Genomic DNA, 16757 nt, shown 5'->3' with positions numbered 1-16757 from the left:
AATTAAGAGCGTATGAAACATAGAAGGTATCTAAAACCCGGTCATACTAGATTTTACGGAATTTAAATCTGTGTCATATATTTACGATTATTGCACACACTAGAAAAGAGATGAAAACGATGTGCATGTATTTACACACCTCTGTAATAAATATTCATAGTGATTTGAATATTCTTATATTTTAACACCATATTCAAAGTATATAAATATTGATAGCACTCGATTTTCCTTTGAAAAACGGAAATATTTGTAAAATAAAGTTGAAATTGAATTACCAATATGCGTATGAGGTTGTGATACCAAATGAATAAAAAGTGGTCTGTAATGTATGAAATTAAGTCATATCGGTGGTGGACCATCCTACCTACCTACGGTCCTGACCTGGTAACAGGAGACAGAGCGATACTCCCTGAAAGAGGGACAATTAAATATGTCAACATCGGGAGTGACGCTACAGGCGAGGCAGCGGCATTGAACTGTAACAGACGATCCATTCAGTAAAGACAGGATCCGATGTTGGGCTCAGTTCTTCAATGACCAGTAAAATACCTCCTTGATACAATGTCAACATTATCACAGTAAATACTTATGGATTCAATACAACAATCAATAAATCAACTGTAACTCATATAGCCAGTAACATCTACAACCATTTAGCTAATTGCAACACTAGTAAAGAACAAACACCAAAACTTAATATCAAAATAACATTAAAGATACAAACCATTTAAAAAATGTAAATGGCAAGTGACTGCTACATTACAACAGAAATATTAGCACAATGTATTTTTATGTTCTAACTTTACCATATTAAGAATTAAATGACTTAAATATACACAACACTTAAAATTACAAACTATGAGCTGAACCACATGGTCTCGCGAGCAAGTCACCAAATGTCATTACACCCCACCTACAGGATATTGAATATATCTATTATGGTGATTATGTATGTGGCATGTTCACAGCATGAAAAGCATGTGCATTAGTAAACCAACCCAAATGACCGTACTCTGTTTACAGAAACTTAAAGCCAATCAAATGTGATGACACACATGAACAATGACGCTCTGTATGGATTGGGGGCCATTATTGTGTTGTGGGAAGAGTTCATTTATCTTGATAATACTAAATTTATTATTTTGAGCTTAAATTCCACCACCAAATAACTTCAAAATAAAAAGTATTTTCAACACTGCTACACACTAGATAATTAAAATCAGGCTGGGGGGATTTTACAAATGGCAACCAAATATTGACCGAATTGCAAACTGAGCTTGCGTTACCGGCTGATTCTGGTCCTGCTGTAGGTTTTCTTTTTTTCTCATCCCAGACATATTGCATGGGGGTGAGGTTTGGAGAACTGCTGCCCATGGCAGTACAGCAATGTGATCCTCCCTCAACGAAGTGTCACAACACGTGCATCATGTAGGCGGATATTATTCTACTGAAACGTGACGTTACGTCCCTAAATCGCACAAAGGGTAGAACATGATCTCGAACGGTAGCGTACGCTATTCATATTGACATGAACATGGATGAGTTTTGTTTTCCCATGAGTTGTAATGCCACGCCATACCATTACACTTCCACTCGCAAACTGACGACATTGAGTAACGCAAACGTCGCTTAAGCGTTCTCCTGAACGACCGTAGACCCTTGGACCACATGACCGTGACTTCTCTGTGAACTATATACTGTGTCAGTCTTGTCTTCTATCTTCTGTCTACTTCAAGCTAGATGTGACTTGGAAGCAAAATTGGGCGTATCTCTCGACATCGGGGTCGGCTGTTGTGCTCTCACAACTGGTTGCGTACGGTTCTACCACTAATTGGTCCGAGCTGTTTATGTGGCCATTTGGTATCGAATCCGTCGATGCACAAACCGAAGTGGTCTTGTTGACGCGACGTCACACGTTGACGACCGGCAAGTCATGAGTGTTGCCCTGCTGTAGATGACGTCTCTAAGGAGATGATGATGTGTTTCGATGCACATTTAAATGTCTGGCAACTTGGTTATGCGCTCTTCCTGTTTACAGCATACACACGGCGAGTAAACGTTTCCTTTTCAGCACGCCATAGCCTTGCGTAAGCGTAATTTACGGTTGAACAAACGTGTTTTATCAGCATCTGAACCATCAGCGTGTGGAGCTCACATTAAAAAAATACCTATGTGAGTATCCTACTCCGAACAAACATGCAAACATCCTTGAACATGAACATGCACGTGCAAACTGTGAATCACGACCATAAAGTCGAGGAAATATATTGAATATGTATTCAAAGATGCATTATTTAATTTAAGAATACATTTATATTCATTGAACTTTATATGAGGCACAGTTACTGTTTTCGTGAGTATATAAATAACATGAATTCAGTTTTATATATATAATCCTTCTTCTGATAATTAATATCATATATTTCATGATATCGAAGTTATCATTGCGAAATCAAATATGTGCATAATATTCTGCCTAAAGTACCCTCAATCGGGAGCGGCAATATTCGAATGAAGGTGTGAATTATGGCATACAGAATATTGGTTTATAGACATGCATTATTCACATTATACACAGTAGTTAACGTAGCATGAAAAATAATATAAAGTATGTTTGTCCAAGCTGTGTGTATCACTTTATCTACATTGACGAAGCTTAGGGTTTATCAGGCGAATGTGAGGCATTTGCAGTCGGGCAGATTTCTTTGCTATAGCACATAACGTGTTTTATCAGCACCTAATCGTCCTGTCATTTAAGAGGTAGAATGTCCGTCAGCACATTCGGACCATGGGACTGCGCCGTGTTTGCACTGATGCTGACTGCTTCCATAGGTATCGGGGTTTACTACGCCGTTGCCTCTCGCAAACGACGCAGTACATCCGAATATTTCGTCGCGGGCCAGTCCATGTCGTACATCCCAGTGGCGTTGTCTCTGATAGCGACGTTTGAGTCGTCGGTGATGATACTGGGGACACCAGCCGAGTCCTACGCATATGGCATCCAGTGGATACTTGGGGAACTTGGCAGCCTGACAGCGATGCTGATCGAAATCTCCTTAGTCCTCGTGTTCATCCGGAGACTGAAGCTGTCTACTCCTTATGAGGTCAGTGAAAACTGATAATATTTACATTGCTACTTTACACATATTGTGTGCATGCCTGAACCATTAGGCTTGTGTCCACTGAGAAATACGTGATTGGAACTTGTAATGATGTTGAGTCATAGAATACATTGTATGTATTACAATTAGCAATTGTCATGTGAGTTTGGTGATAACGCTTTTTGTGCAGTTTTGTGATCAAATGTATTGAGTAACGGCGGGTCAGCTCGAGGAAAGCCGAAAATAGAAGTTGAACACTTTGGTGAACCCAGTATATATAATTGTATTTTGTATAATTTACTCATGTCAAAAATACTTGATAAAATGGTGTTTATATGTAATATATTACAGAAACGTATTAAGTGAAATCATTATTTCTTTATATGTTGGTTGACTATGATTTATATTTTTCAGTATTTCGAAAAACGCTTTCAGTCCCGCCCACTTCGTGTCCTCGCCAACGTTATGTCATGTCTGCTTTATGTAAGTGAGAGTTTTTGTCAAAATTAGTCGCACTTGGTCATTACACGGTACGAAAATGTTTGGTTTTCAAGGCAGCAGTAGGCACTGAGTAGGGCTCTTGTGAAGGATTATCAATTATTTGTAAAGATTGAAAGTACATAAAAAACATGCATATTTTTGTTACAATTGTCAAAATGTATTTTTAAATAATCTAAGAAAGATGTTTCGTCTACCAGTTCCAGTTATTAACTTTGTAACGAATTCAGTATATATTTCATTCCACGCTAAACACAACAACCGTCATTTATTAATGCGTCACTGTATATACTCAGGTTTTTGCCAAATTTAAACTCAACCATTTTTAGTTGACTACCAATAATAATGAGAAATCGCAGATTTGTTACCGGCAATGTATTCCTTCAAGCCCATTGCCTACTTGATTGAATATTGTATCATTCAGCTGCAATACACGAGCATTGTCATGTACGGCCAGGCAATCGCATTACAAGCAGGTATGTATATCATATATACGAAGCTTAATGTTGTCACACATTGTTATCACATTTCTGCGTTACTTTTCTTGAAGTATTCTATTTATTTCATCTAAAACATGACACAGAGAAACTAATACATAGGAACTCAACGGGAACTCACCACAGCGCACATTAAGGGCTGTATTCCACACAAACGATATCATCATTTATTGCACAAGAACCCTGGACAGTGTTTTAATCTTGCAGTTTTGCATGAATGGTTCTTTTAATAATAATGATATCAACTGTGATCGTGAACATATCTGTTTGTTCCTTTCCGCTCTTTTTCCATGAATTGGTATATAAATATTCAACCACCCCATCTGCTATCCTCGATTGTTGTTGATACTTTCAGTGACTGGGTTCTCAATGTATTCTTCAATAATGGTAACGGCTGGAGCTGTTGTCTTTTATACAACCCTGGTGAGTATTATTTGCACAATCCCAATATGTATACTTTATTCAGCCTCGTGAATATTCTTAATAAAACCTTTGTAAGTATACTGTTACGTGTCGATTCCCAAATTGCAACAATATGATAAATCCAGAAATATATACGTAAAAGAACCTAGTGTGAAACCAACTAACAACAAATAGATAATTCAAATTAATGCACAACAATTACAATGGAAGTACACAATGGAGTGGTACTACAATATTTAATGGCAATAATTGAGTGAGTGAGTATGGTTTTACGCCGCTTTTAGCAATATTCAAACAATATCACGGCGGGGGACACCAGAAATGGGCTTCACACATTGTACCCATGTCGGGAATCGAACCCGGGTCTTCGGCGTGACGATCGAACGCTTTAACCACTAGGCTACCCGACCGCCCCTAATGGCAATAAATAATATGATGACAGTGGTCAGTATCAAATACAAAATACAGTGGTTATAGCAAAAGTCAGTGATAATCATATATATTCACCAAGCAGTGACAGTGGTCAAGCTTCCGAGGTGGGCTAGGCAGAGAATCAGGAATGATGAGCGATCGTCTCATGAAAGCTGGTCTTGACGTGATGAAAATGCGCGTGAGACAAAATGTGTAAGAGATGCGAGAGGCATGCTCTTGGCCCCTTATATACCACCCAACTAGTTTCCAGAACTTTCTAGACAGTGCTGTAAGGCTCAGTACAATGCTGCACGAGTCTCGCCATTTCCGGAAGTTACCACACCACTCTGGCATCGAAATATGCTTACTGACGACTGCTTACATTTACCAGTACCACATTCTGATCGACTAATCATTGTCCAAAATACAATACAACGAGGGTCTACCGAATCTCTACAGAAATAATGTAACACAGTTACAATCATTGTTAAACTATAAAATACACTGCTAAATAAAAATACTAATACAACTATACAACACACAACACTTGGAAGTACACCTTATACAACCCTTGTCATATATATGACCTTTACAAACCTTTTGAACATATTTATACAATGTTTGAGAGTATATCTTATACATTCATTGAGAGTATACCTTATACACCCATTATGTGTATACGTATACAACCCTTATTATTATACTTCCTACCACCATGGTAGGAATACCTTATACAACCCTACTGAGTATAACTTGTACACTCCTTGTGAGTATACCTAATACAAAGCTTGTGTGTATGCTCAATACAACCCATGTGAATATACCTTATACAACCCTAGCGGGTTTTTCTTCTACCACTCTTGTGAGTATACCTCATACAACCCTTGTGTGTACACCTAATTATTATACTACCCCTGCGTGAATATTTAACACAACCAAATACAACCCTAGTTTGTATAACTAATACAACCCCTGTGAGTATACTGTATACAACCCCTGTGAGTATATTTTGTGTACCCCAAGTGATTTCAGTGCAACCTAGTTTCAAGATATCTCAATGTAACCACCATGATAAGAAAGTGCGCAACTGGCTTTTCTGTTTCAGGGTGGTTTCAAGGCTGTTATCTGGACTGATGTTTTACAGTGCATCATCATGCTGATTGGGCTTTTTGCAGTGTCAATAAAGGTATGTTCACTTTTACAACCTCCTGTCTGACAAAATAAAGAACAGTGATATACACGTTTATAAAAATTTACGAAACTCATTTGTGGAATGGCTGGTAATCTCGGGTATCGTGATGACTGTAACTGATTGTGTCTCCCACACAGACACATGGACGTGAAACATGATACCCTCGAGTTTCCGGAAAGGCAAGGGTAAGGGCATACAAAGTGGCAATAATCCGATTGTTTTGTCAGCACATTCTACAGCCCAGACAGCGAATGGGACTTCTCCCAGGAAGCGCTGCCTAGTCAAAGCCACCTAGAACTTTTCGGAGAATGTGAAGACTCCCCGACAGTGCATCCTTCTGCATTACCCAGATTGTCAGAAGGGCTGTATTCCTGGTAGCAAACCCGGGCACTCTCCCAGTTTCAGTCAACAGGTTGAGAGGTACCAAACCTAAGGCACCGAGAACAATGGGGAGTCTGACAACTTGGTACATGGGATGCAAGCGTGGCATTTCTAAAGCAAGGTCCGCATATTTGCCATGTTTTCCTCAATCTCGTCAATCACATAAGTCAATCACAAAAGGGACAGAAAATTCAATGATATAAATGATTTCATCAAAAAGGATAAAAAAGGACAAGATCGGGTTTGTTGGCCTGGAGACGCCCGAGGCTGTGTATGGGCCTATTCCAAACAATTTTGTATTTATCATTTTCCATGACGCCCTCTACATATCATGGGTCGTACCATGGATGGACCTCTGTGTCAAAACCCTAAGCATGGCGAAGACGGTAATAAAATAATCGAGCTACACCATCATGATACTGTGTTTGTGCTAAATCTGGCCACCAACTGACAATGTCTTGGACAGTCTCATTAAATTCATTGCATAATCTACATTTCATATTTACATTTTGATGCAAAATCACACATTGACGGTTTCGAGTGGAAAGTAACTGGTCCTGAGCAGCAAACAGAAAAACCTTCATTCTAACGCTGGAGTTGGCTGGAGTTCCAAAGAACACAATCTTCACTGTTTTCTGTACAGAAATAACATTGTTAACATCGTGATTACTCAAATGTTATTCAAACGAGATTAATCCGAATTCCGCCCTTTATATACTGCAGGGAACTATCGAAGCTGGAGGCATATCGGAGGTTTGGGGACGAGCCGCTGAATCTGGTAGGCTGGACTTCAGGTGAGTGGAACTCACTTACAATATATTTCACGTTTGAATCATGAAACAATAAAACACTACCCAAGAGCAACCATCCTTTCAAAACAAAAGTTATACCTACATGATAATTCCTTTCGTGTACGTTAACAAGATACGTTATTTTCATAGGTAATATTACAGGGTAACATTGATACATAAACACCATCAAGATAAGCAACTCATCGGGTGATGATATTCCTGACAATCCTTATATTCCCGGCAATATTCCTAAAGTTCACTTGTTCACGATAATGCCCCTCTCCGTCACTTATAGAAGGGTATATAGTATCAGTTTGACAAACGTTAGAAGACGCTCATGCCTTCTATGTAAATGCAAAGGGGAACGATCAACACATTGTACCACTTTAAGCCCTCTAAATACATGAGGTTCGTTCCATACTGTTTCTTTACAACTATTTATGTTTACAAGTGTTTGAAATGCTGACGTATTTTATTAAACAACCCTTTGTTTGTTCAACCAAATATTGGCCAAACTAGACATCAGACATATATTGTACCATAAGGAAATGAAGATTTAGAATGGTTGTGACATTAAGTTCAACCAATTGAGACAATATTACTTGATGAATCCCTTTGAATATCAGTTTAGATCCTGATCCGACCATACGCCACACGGTATGGAATCTCTACTTTGGCCAGCTCCTTGGAGGCTTTGGCTTTCTGTTTAATCCTGCTGTGTTGCAAAGGATCTCGTCAACCAAGTCCACCAAAGACAGCAGCAGGCGAGTCCAAGCCATTGACTTGACATGCGATAACCGTGACGGCCGTAGAAAGTGCTGAGAAACAATCCTTCTTTACACACTCATTTATTTGCTTTGTGACTATTTCTCAGAGAGTTTAAATCATCCGTTGTTCGTATCTTTATTTCTTTAAAAAGTGTATTAAGTGTATTATTGTTGTTTTATCATACTCCATAACGATGACGAAGGGCATTGGTTTTACTCGTTTTGGACATATATAATGCTAAAGAGAGTGTTTGCATTTATATTCTTCATTCGGGATGACGTTTCCTTACAATGCTTGTATGATTGTACCTACTTTGAGGAATTTATTTTTAAACACTACCTATTTGCCTCTTCTACATTGGAATAAAAGTTTCTTAGGTTAACGCCATGTCCTTGCGAATGATTTCAGAAACACATCCAGAATGTATATTGAAAAAGTATATATCATATATCTCTGCAGAGCTCTTCTACTAACAATTCCTGGATATATGCTTACGGGTGTCATTTGCGTAGTGGAAGGAATTGTTGCATATGGCTACTACTATCACAAACGATGTGACCCAGTGGCGTCAAAACAACTGGCAAGTCCAAACCAGGTATATACAGATATTATGCGTGTGTGTGTGCGTGCGTGCGTGCGTGCGTGCGTGCGTGCGTGCGTGCGTGCGTGTATGGGTGTGTAGGAGAGAGAGAGGGGGGTGCATTAGGGGCGGGATTTTTTAAAGGTACGTTTTGTCCTGCAGTTTGTTTCACGCAGTGGTTCACGTGCTTCTTATACATGCTTTACAGATTGTTCCCTTGTTGATCCTGGACCTCTTCCGGAGTATGCCAGGGATGTCAGGCTTGTTCTTGGCAGCTCTGTCGAGTGCTGCCCTCAGGTAGGTGAAAAAGAACCGTGTACCACAACGTCCCTCCATGTCGGTGGGGGAAGAGAGTCTGGTGGCTTTGTGGCTGTGTTTCTGAATTGGCGTGCTAAACTATGTCATTCCACCCTTTCTAAAAAAAACATCTTAAAAAATAGTAATAATAATGGATATTTGTGAGTCTACCCAAAGCACAACAATGTGCCAAACTATGAAAATTATATACAAAATAAGAATGGAGAGATGATAACTCTGGATTGATGAGACATAATGGACACTGTTGAACCAAAAAGATGAGTTTTGAGTATAGATCCAAAAGAGTCCAGGGATGGTGCATTCCTTAATAGGTGCCACATGGTATCATCACTATTTGATAGTGATTCATAAACGCATGCTCGTGATACAGTCGGAATCGTACAATCGACTCGGCTGTCAGCAGAGATTTCTGCTGTCAACAGATGAATATGGAAAGGGTTTTTGTCGCTTCTAATTTAAGAGAGTTGGTAGGCTGTTCCACGAGGTGGGAGCCCCGGAACCAAAAGAGCTTTACCCAACTGTTTCAGCTTGGTACGAGGGACAGACAACATGTTCTGATTTTCATATCTGAGGGTGCGGGCAGGTTTTTAAGTAGAGATCAGTTCATTTAGGTTTGGCGGTGCAAGACCATGCTGACTTTTGAGTGTAAAGCACGGGGTCTTAAGGTGGATCCTGGCATCAACTGGCTACCAATGCAGATTCCCGGGCGTTCATTTAGTTCTTCTAGTAATGATTTTAGCTGCTGTTTTTTGGATTTTCTTGGACGCGTCAGAAAACTTTGTTTAATGACGTAAAGGCAGTTGTTATTCCTTGACTCCATCAAAACAAAGAATCGTTGGCATGTGGACTTCATCCAACAGATGAACTTTTGTCTTGACATACAAGTTCATCTCTTGATCATCTCTTGAGAATATTACATTCGTTCTCTATCTCCAAGGGAGTTTAAAGTAGAAGTGGAAATGTAACCATGTAAAAATGTCAGATTGCTTCCACCCCAGTGGAATGTGCACGGAGGCAGCAATCTGTCAAAAGTTTGTTCACTCACCGATTGTGTGCGAGGAAGGATTTGTTGCTGAAATGAATCCCAAGGTGTAACTGCTATTAATCCATTCACAACAAAACAGGATGATAGCATTCTCAGAATCAATACGTGCTATTTACTTTTTCACTTCCAAATCTGCAAAACTGTATTAAATCAAAAATTCAAAATTGGAGTGAAGGTATCTGTACCAAATCCACTCTGGTTTCACAAATACCAAATCATGTACTCGTAAGAGTACCGAGTGCACAGATGCCATCATATGGACCCATCTAAATTCTGCCCTAATTCTGAAATTCATTCAATAATATTAAACATATCACTTCTCTGGATGTCAAACCTATAGTTCAGTCTCAATCTTCAATTGCTTCACTAAATTCTTATCAAGTTATCAAAGTATTCTAAAGTCTCACAGGCAAGTACACAATTCTAAACAGCCATTTCTTGAGTGAAGGGTCAACAGATGCCAGATGAATCAACTCAGATCTCTCAAAATAACACAATTATATCAACACCATCCTCAACTTCAGAATCAGAACATCAGAATCGAACATCAGAAACAGTTCAGGGGGATGAGCTAGTCCAAGAGAGTGGCTGTTCCTCTCACTCAAGATCTCCAGTTGAGCCCCATAAACACTGCAATGAAAATTGAGCTTTCACACTGAAGTATATAAAATATATACTGGTTGTTTTACTATCCTTTTTTGACAGGATGTTATGTGATATGACGTCCATAAATGGTCTTAGCACAATATGTCTGAAATAGTGCTGATGTGACTTACAATTTTACCACAATCAATTTCTTTTTCAGCACCATATCATCCTTCCTCTCAGCCGTGGCGAATATCATTTGGTATGATCTTGTGCAGCCATGCAGACCAAATATGTCTGAATTCAGAGGCGTTATTGTTGCAAAAACGACAGGTATTCACTCCAAATATGAAACTATTACAGTGACTATTACTATTATATATGACTCTTTTAGACTTGACATCTTCACAAAAACCACTGGATCAGTGAAGCTCAAACTTCTCATGCTTGTTCCCACATATAATGAAAGCCAATTTGTTCAAAATGTTCCACGGCAGCCATATTGTTAAACCTATTCAGTCAGCTCTGATGAAAATGACATCAACGGACGAGGTGGGATAACGCCCTTTTTGGCCCACTGTTAACGTCAAGTTTTAAAGTTGCAAACAACATTGAAATATTTATCCGAACATAATCAGAAGTGTTCAAATGGCTGACATCAAGTCTGTTCTTTCTTACACTTGCAACTCCTAACATAGTTAAACTGAGTGAAAAAGGCTGAGTTCACTAACTTTAAATGAACATCTCTGAATGAACCATAAGTCCATGACCCTAGATGTATTTTTCAAAATATAACTTCTTTTTTTGGCCGTATGTTTTCACCTTGTTTTGACCGTGCTCCTGAAAGGGTATGTTATGCTCTTGAAAATTCTTCACACTTGATAATTCCAGATTGGGGAGCAGTTTCTTCATATGATTAAATTGTAATTTTAGTTGTTATTCCTCGGTAATTGTGCAGAAATGATTTAAATATCAATCCTAACAACAATTGTTTTTTTAAAGATTTTTGTTAACATTTTTAACTGTTGGCTACTTATTCAGGTGGGCTACAGTGCCGTGGCACTATTCTTTAATTTCATGGTAGTTCTGAAAGTGTGAACTAATATTTAACTTTGGTATTTGAAAAGTTATATGTAGTTGTTTCTGAATGGCTATTTTCTGTTTTCAAGTGGTGTTTACCGGTGGTCTGAGCTGTCTAGCGGCAATTATTGTCTCATTCGTTGGAGCCAAAACACTCATTCAGGTACGGCCAGCTACCTTGGCGTTGTCCTTTCATCTATTAATAAATAATATAATTAGTATTTCAAAGGCAACAGTACACACTGTTAATTGGTACCAAGTACTCACGGGATTATGAAATATATAAACTGTTTTTGTATTGCTGGTTGTTTTCGAATGACGACGGGCTTATCGCCCCTCTTCTACTGTTTCAGATTGCTAAAACATCCCTGGCTTTGACTCAGCAACCTTTGATTGGAGTTTTCTATTTAGGAGCACTATTTCCCTTTGTCAACACGAAGGTACGAAGAAATATGCCACACAATTCAAATAGGTCGAAGATCTAAAGTTGTTATGGTACAACGATAATCCGTTTTCATGTTCGTGAGGAAACGAGAAATAAATCAAGTGAAAATAAGAATGCTTATTTTCTCAGGTAACATGGCAATATTCATGTCATGGATACTATAATGCATAACTTCTTGCATGTATGTCTTTTAATAGGGAGCCATTATTGGACTTCTAACGGGTGTTGTGTTTATGGCCTGGCTGACCATAGGTTCAATGTTCCATGACAGTGGAGCACCATCTTCCTACCTCCCCTTGGCGCCAGTTGACCAATGTCCAAGTTTCAATCTGTCCATGCCGTCCCTCAACATCACCAACATGGATAACTTCACCAAAACCCTTGGTCCAGATTGCAGTTACCCAGGCGCTAATAACAAGTAGGTTATAGAGAATGTCATATTAAAGCTGACAAATAATTATATTTAATCAGCAGCTCTTGGAAAATATGTTGAATTTTTCAATGTTTATAGTACTGCTGGTAGATTGAAGTGCTTGGGCGCACTTAGATAATCCAGGAATTGAGTTCTAAGGCATGGACAAGCAACTGAAAATGTTTTGGTGGTATCGCAAATCTTTGAAAAAAGTTACATGTAACTGTTGTCTACCGACAATTCCCGATGTTGCAACATATATCAGACTTTTTTACCATTTTAGTAAATATATAACGTCAACGCCAGAGAATAAACAGTCTCGATTATCTGCTGAAACAAATTCCATTGGGCGTATAAGGGAAAGAAGCGGTGAATTCTGCATGAATGTCACTGAAAATCGATGATGACACCAGGTGTTCGCGAAGTGAGTAGTCATGTACCGCTCCACCTGTAGCAGCTGCCATCAACACAGTTTGCATTAGAAAGCAAGCGTCTCAACAGTATTCCTGCCACCACCGACAAGAGCGACAATTTCGATTTTCAAATCGCATATTTTTCTCATGTCGAGCAAGTCCAGCTCAAGCGTATGGCATCTTAATTTTCGCGTTTGCATTTCATTGGGTACTTATTGTACATAGCACACAACTTCGTGAAAGAAACATTATGCGGTGTTAGACAAATAAACTTTTTCAATCAAAATTTCCACATCAAAGGCTTGGTTTGTTCCAGAATGTTTCTGGTAGACATGCAGAGGAATTTATCAAATATGAAACGTCAACATGATGCGCCATGCTATCTCATATTAAGATCTTCACGTGGAGCCTCCACACCTCCTTACTCACTGGCACTCACATTGTTTAAGAAAATGTGAGTGGCGGGTATTACCGGTAGAGCAGGACATGCGTATACTTTTCGCGAACACCTGGTGTCATCACTGATTTCTGTGTTCCACTAACACAATTTTCATCGCTATGTTGCCTCTTACGTTCGATGGAATATGTTTCGCCAGATAATTTAAAACTTATTATTTTCTGGCCTTGGCGTTTCAACATATATTTTATCAATACAGGTCCGCCATGGAGACAATGTACAACATTTCCTACACACTGTTCAGTGCCATTGCAATGATAGTCGTCATGCTGGTTGGGGTGTGTGCAAGTTTGATAACAGGTACATATCAAACATATCAAATCAGATCTAGATCTACAATGAAAGAGCTATTGTCGCTATGTAAGTGACCTAGCACTAATAAAACAGTTGACTCATAAGATGCATGAAAATGTTATCATAATGGGGATAAAACTGACGACCATTATTGTAAACCATTACTTTCTAAACTGAACTATGTGGCTAATTGGGAGTGCACAAATCAAAATGATAGTAAAGATGAGCACTAGTCATTTTAAGCATATTTGGGGTTTAGTTAGGAGTCAGGGTAATATAATGACGGTACTTTTGAACAGATGTTTGAAGCATAACCGACATAATGGCGGCACATATATCCATGAAAAAGTCCCTGCTTTAGACTACGTGGATAGTTCAAACTGACTGTAATGTCGAAATAATTCGTTCGTTTTGGGTTGGTTGTTTAACGCCGCACTCAGCAATATTCCAGCTATATGACGGCGGTCTGTAAATAATCGAGTCTGGACCAGACAATCCAGAGATTAATATCATGAGCATCGATCCACGCAATTGGGATACGATGACATGTATCAACCAAGTCAGCGAGCCTGACCACCCGATCCCGTTAGTCGCCTCTTACGACAAGCATAGTCGCCTTTTACAGCAAACATGGGTTGCTGAAGACCTATTTTACCCCGGATCTTCACGGGCCCGTTCGTTTTGGGGGATTGAAGGTTACCAATGTTCTCACCCAAGGACAGAGATGATAGAAGATGAAAGAAAAGATCGGAAAGAAAAGATCGGGGTTTCATTGAATTACAAAATTAATGAATAATTATTGTGGATCTTATTTTCTTTGCCATTAATAGAAACAAAACTTCTATAATCATTTCCAAGGTGGAAACAAAACCCCGGTTGACCCACAGTGGCTGCTACATCTTGAGGATATCCAAGTGCCGTGTATACCCAACAGGGTGAGGCAGTATTTCTGGCCGTCAAGAAAGTCCGGTCAGACTTACAATGTGGTGAGTATTTGATTTGGCAGTGTTCCTGTTGGGAATTCGTGGCAGAACATGTCAATATTGAAATTTCCCTTGCTTCACGTTAAGAGTCGACTACTTAGATTTCATGCCCCATCTACTTTTTGAAAATCATATATATATATAAAATACCATGAACCTAACAGTAATACCTTTGTCTTATTGAAATACAGAAATCATGTGGTGGCTTGGTAGTGTATGAGTGCCTGCAAGACGCCATTGTGCAGTTGTAGTTCAGCCTAGAGTGGCGTGAAACGGAATTTTTTCTACCAATCGCGTAGTTTCCCTGCTTATATCAATCATATTTATTTCTGAATTACAATATGTTTTCTCGTTTGCAACATGAACGTTGATCGGATGGCTATCTTAGTGATGGTCTATAAACCGATATCACAAACTCGACAAAATGTTAATCAAATATACAATTATAATGGTTGTTCATGAATTCCGCAAATAATTGATCGAACCCAAAAGCATAAATGGAGCCGTTAATCACATCATGCAAGCTCATGCCTATAAATCTTCTTCTTGTCCATATCGACTCAAAACGTCAATGCCAGAGAGTAATGCGTCTCGAATATCTGCTGAAGCAGATTCATAAGGCAAAATAGTGAAGAAACTTATATAAATGAATCACTGAAAATCTGTGATAACTCCAGGTGTGCGCGGAAAGGGTAAGCATGTCCTACTCTGCCGGTATGCCCCGCCACTCATGCAATTGTCATGAAATAAAGTAAGTGCAAGGGAGTTTTAAAAACAGCATGTGCAACCCAAGCTTCTTACCTGTCGTGACAGGCAGCCAAGGAGTCCAGAAGGTGTTGTCTTGATTTCAACCATGCACGAAACCGTCACGACCATGGTGCAAGCACAATGCATTCCCTTCTTGTTGAAGCAGTAACTAATACCACAAGTACTCAATATCAGAATATCAATGGCATTGATTTCATCTTTCTTGTTATTTTCAGAGAAGGTTTTGATAAGCAGGCAATGAATCAAACAACTTCATAAGACGTATTACATTCCATGGTCCATGTTCCTCATTCATAGCGTTTGAATTTCAGGCACTAACCAAGGAAAGCCCTGAGTCTCAAGAACTTAGAGTTGAAGCCACAGAGCTCATCAAAGTAGAATTGTAAAATGAATGGAAGTGTTTGAAACATGCCATTCTGCTTGGCGAAATGAAACCACTTTATTGAAATATTACGTTTGATCGATATATCAGAACAAATTCCATTTTTTTCAACGTTCTGCTAACCGGACAGGTTCAGTTATCACGGAACCACATGAAGTCATCTATTGACGTCATATAATTCCAACGTCATTTTATAGCCTGGACATCACCTCTGTCTCACTGAGAGTTCACGAACATAAAGAAAATACTGATAACGTTTCTATTTTGCAATGTTCCAAACATTGTGTTTTTAAACTGTTTTTAATATATTACAATAACAATAATTCAGTATTCATTAAATGACAGATTGAAGAGATTCAACCTTTTTAAGTGTTTTTTTGTGGCAATATTTCGTGAGGAAATATCATTCTACACAACCATAGTCACGCAAACACACGTGACAAAAACACGGGAACGTATTGTAGTCAAAATAGGGAATTGCATCAAACATATTTTTGTCACTGGTGCGTCAAATGTTTTGTCACTCTGAATGTGTATACATAGATATAAATACATGTATGAAACAGATCCCCTCACTGGTCCCCTTTATTTCTAGTTCAGGCGGGAAAATCGATGGATTAGAATTGGATGGCTTTTTAGCGATATCAGATCATCGATATACCTGAAGCTTAAGTTAAACTTCTTGGCCAAATTACCTTGTTTTGACTTTGCCAAACCCAGCAAGAATTCCGATTCATGTGCGTTAAGAAACATATCCGCAAGAAGCGGGGCGCTGTTGGTGCCAATTGGAATGTCTCCTTATTGCCTAAATGTCTTACCCCCAAATTTGAAATAGATGTTATCAATAAAGAAATGCAGCATGATAAATCTTTACTCAGTAACCTTCAGATGGCATTTGCTTTCAGTTTTGACAAATTGCTCTGACAGACATGT

At 38.9% G+C, this 16757-nt stretch overlaps 2 protein-coding genes across 2 annotated transcripts; both read left to right on the top strand.

The window, feature by feature from the left end:
- The first annotated feature begins 2765 nt into the window (after positions 1-2765).
- Positions 2766-8116, top strand: LOC124146215 (sodium-dependent multivitamin transporter-like). Its single transcript, XM_048399344.1, has 6 exons — positions 2766-3104; positions 4024-4075; positions 4452-4519; positions 6036-6116; positions 7227-7297; positions 7921-8116. Exons 1-6 carry the CDS (start codon positions 2766-2768, stop codon positions 8114-8116), a joined length of 807 nt encoding a protein of 268 aa, XP_048255301.1.
- Positions 8117-8524: 408 nt separating this feature from the next.
- On the top strand, positions 8525-16163 carry LOC124146226 (sodium-coupled monocarboxylate transporter 1-like). Its single transcript, XM_046516414.2, has 9 exons — positions 8525-8657; positions 8851-8939; positions 10811-10923; positions 11760-11833; positions 12024-12110; positions 12313-12533; positions 13597-13697; positions 14550-14677; positions 15754-16163. Exons 1-9 carry the CDS (start codon positions 8550-8552, stop codon positions 15826-15828), a joined length of 996 nt encoding a protein of 331 aa, XP_046372370.2. The 5' UTR covers positions 8525-8549; the 3' UTR covers positions 15829-16163.
- Positions 16164-16757: the final 594 nt, after the last annotated feature.

Source organism: Haliotis rufescens, unplaced genomic scaffold, assembly GCF_023055435.1.
Source record: "Haliotis rufescens isolate VD_foot unplaced genomic scaffold, xgHalRufe1.0.p SCAF_2, whole genome shotgun sequence".
Taxonomy (NCBI): Eukaryota; Metazoa; Mollusca; class Gastropoda; order Lepetellida; family Haliotidae; genus Haliotis; species Haliotis rufescens.
This window is presented reverse-complemented; position numbering and strand designations above follow the sequence as displayed.

Excerpts from the sequence above, each read along its gene's own strand:
- LOC124146215 (XM_048399344.1), top strand. The coding sequence starts at position 2,766 with ATGTCCGTCAGCACATTCGGACCATGGGACTGCGCCGTGTTTGCACTG. Across the intron at positions 4,520-6,035 it reads TTGTCTTTTATACAACCCTG|GGTGGTTTCAAGGCTGTTAT; the intron begins GTGAGTATTATT and ends TTTCTGTTTCAG. Across the intron at positions 6,117-7,226 it reads TTTTTGCAGTGTCAATAAAG|GGAACTATCGAAGCTGGAGG; the intron begins GTATGTTCACTT and ends TATATACTGCAG.
- LOC124146226 (XM_046516414.2), top strand. The coding sequence starts at position 8,550 with ATGCTTACGGGTGTCATTTGCGTAGTGGAAGGAATTGTTGCATATGGC. Across the intron at positions 12,111-12,312 it reads TTCCCTTTGTCAACACGAAG|GGAGCCATTATTGGACTTCT; the intron begins GTACGAAGAAAT and ends GTCTTTTAATAG. Across the intron at positions 12,534-13,596 it reads TACCCAGGCGCTAATAACAA|GTCCGCCATGGAGACAATGT; the intron begins GTAGGTTATAGA and ends TTATCAATACAG.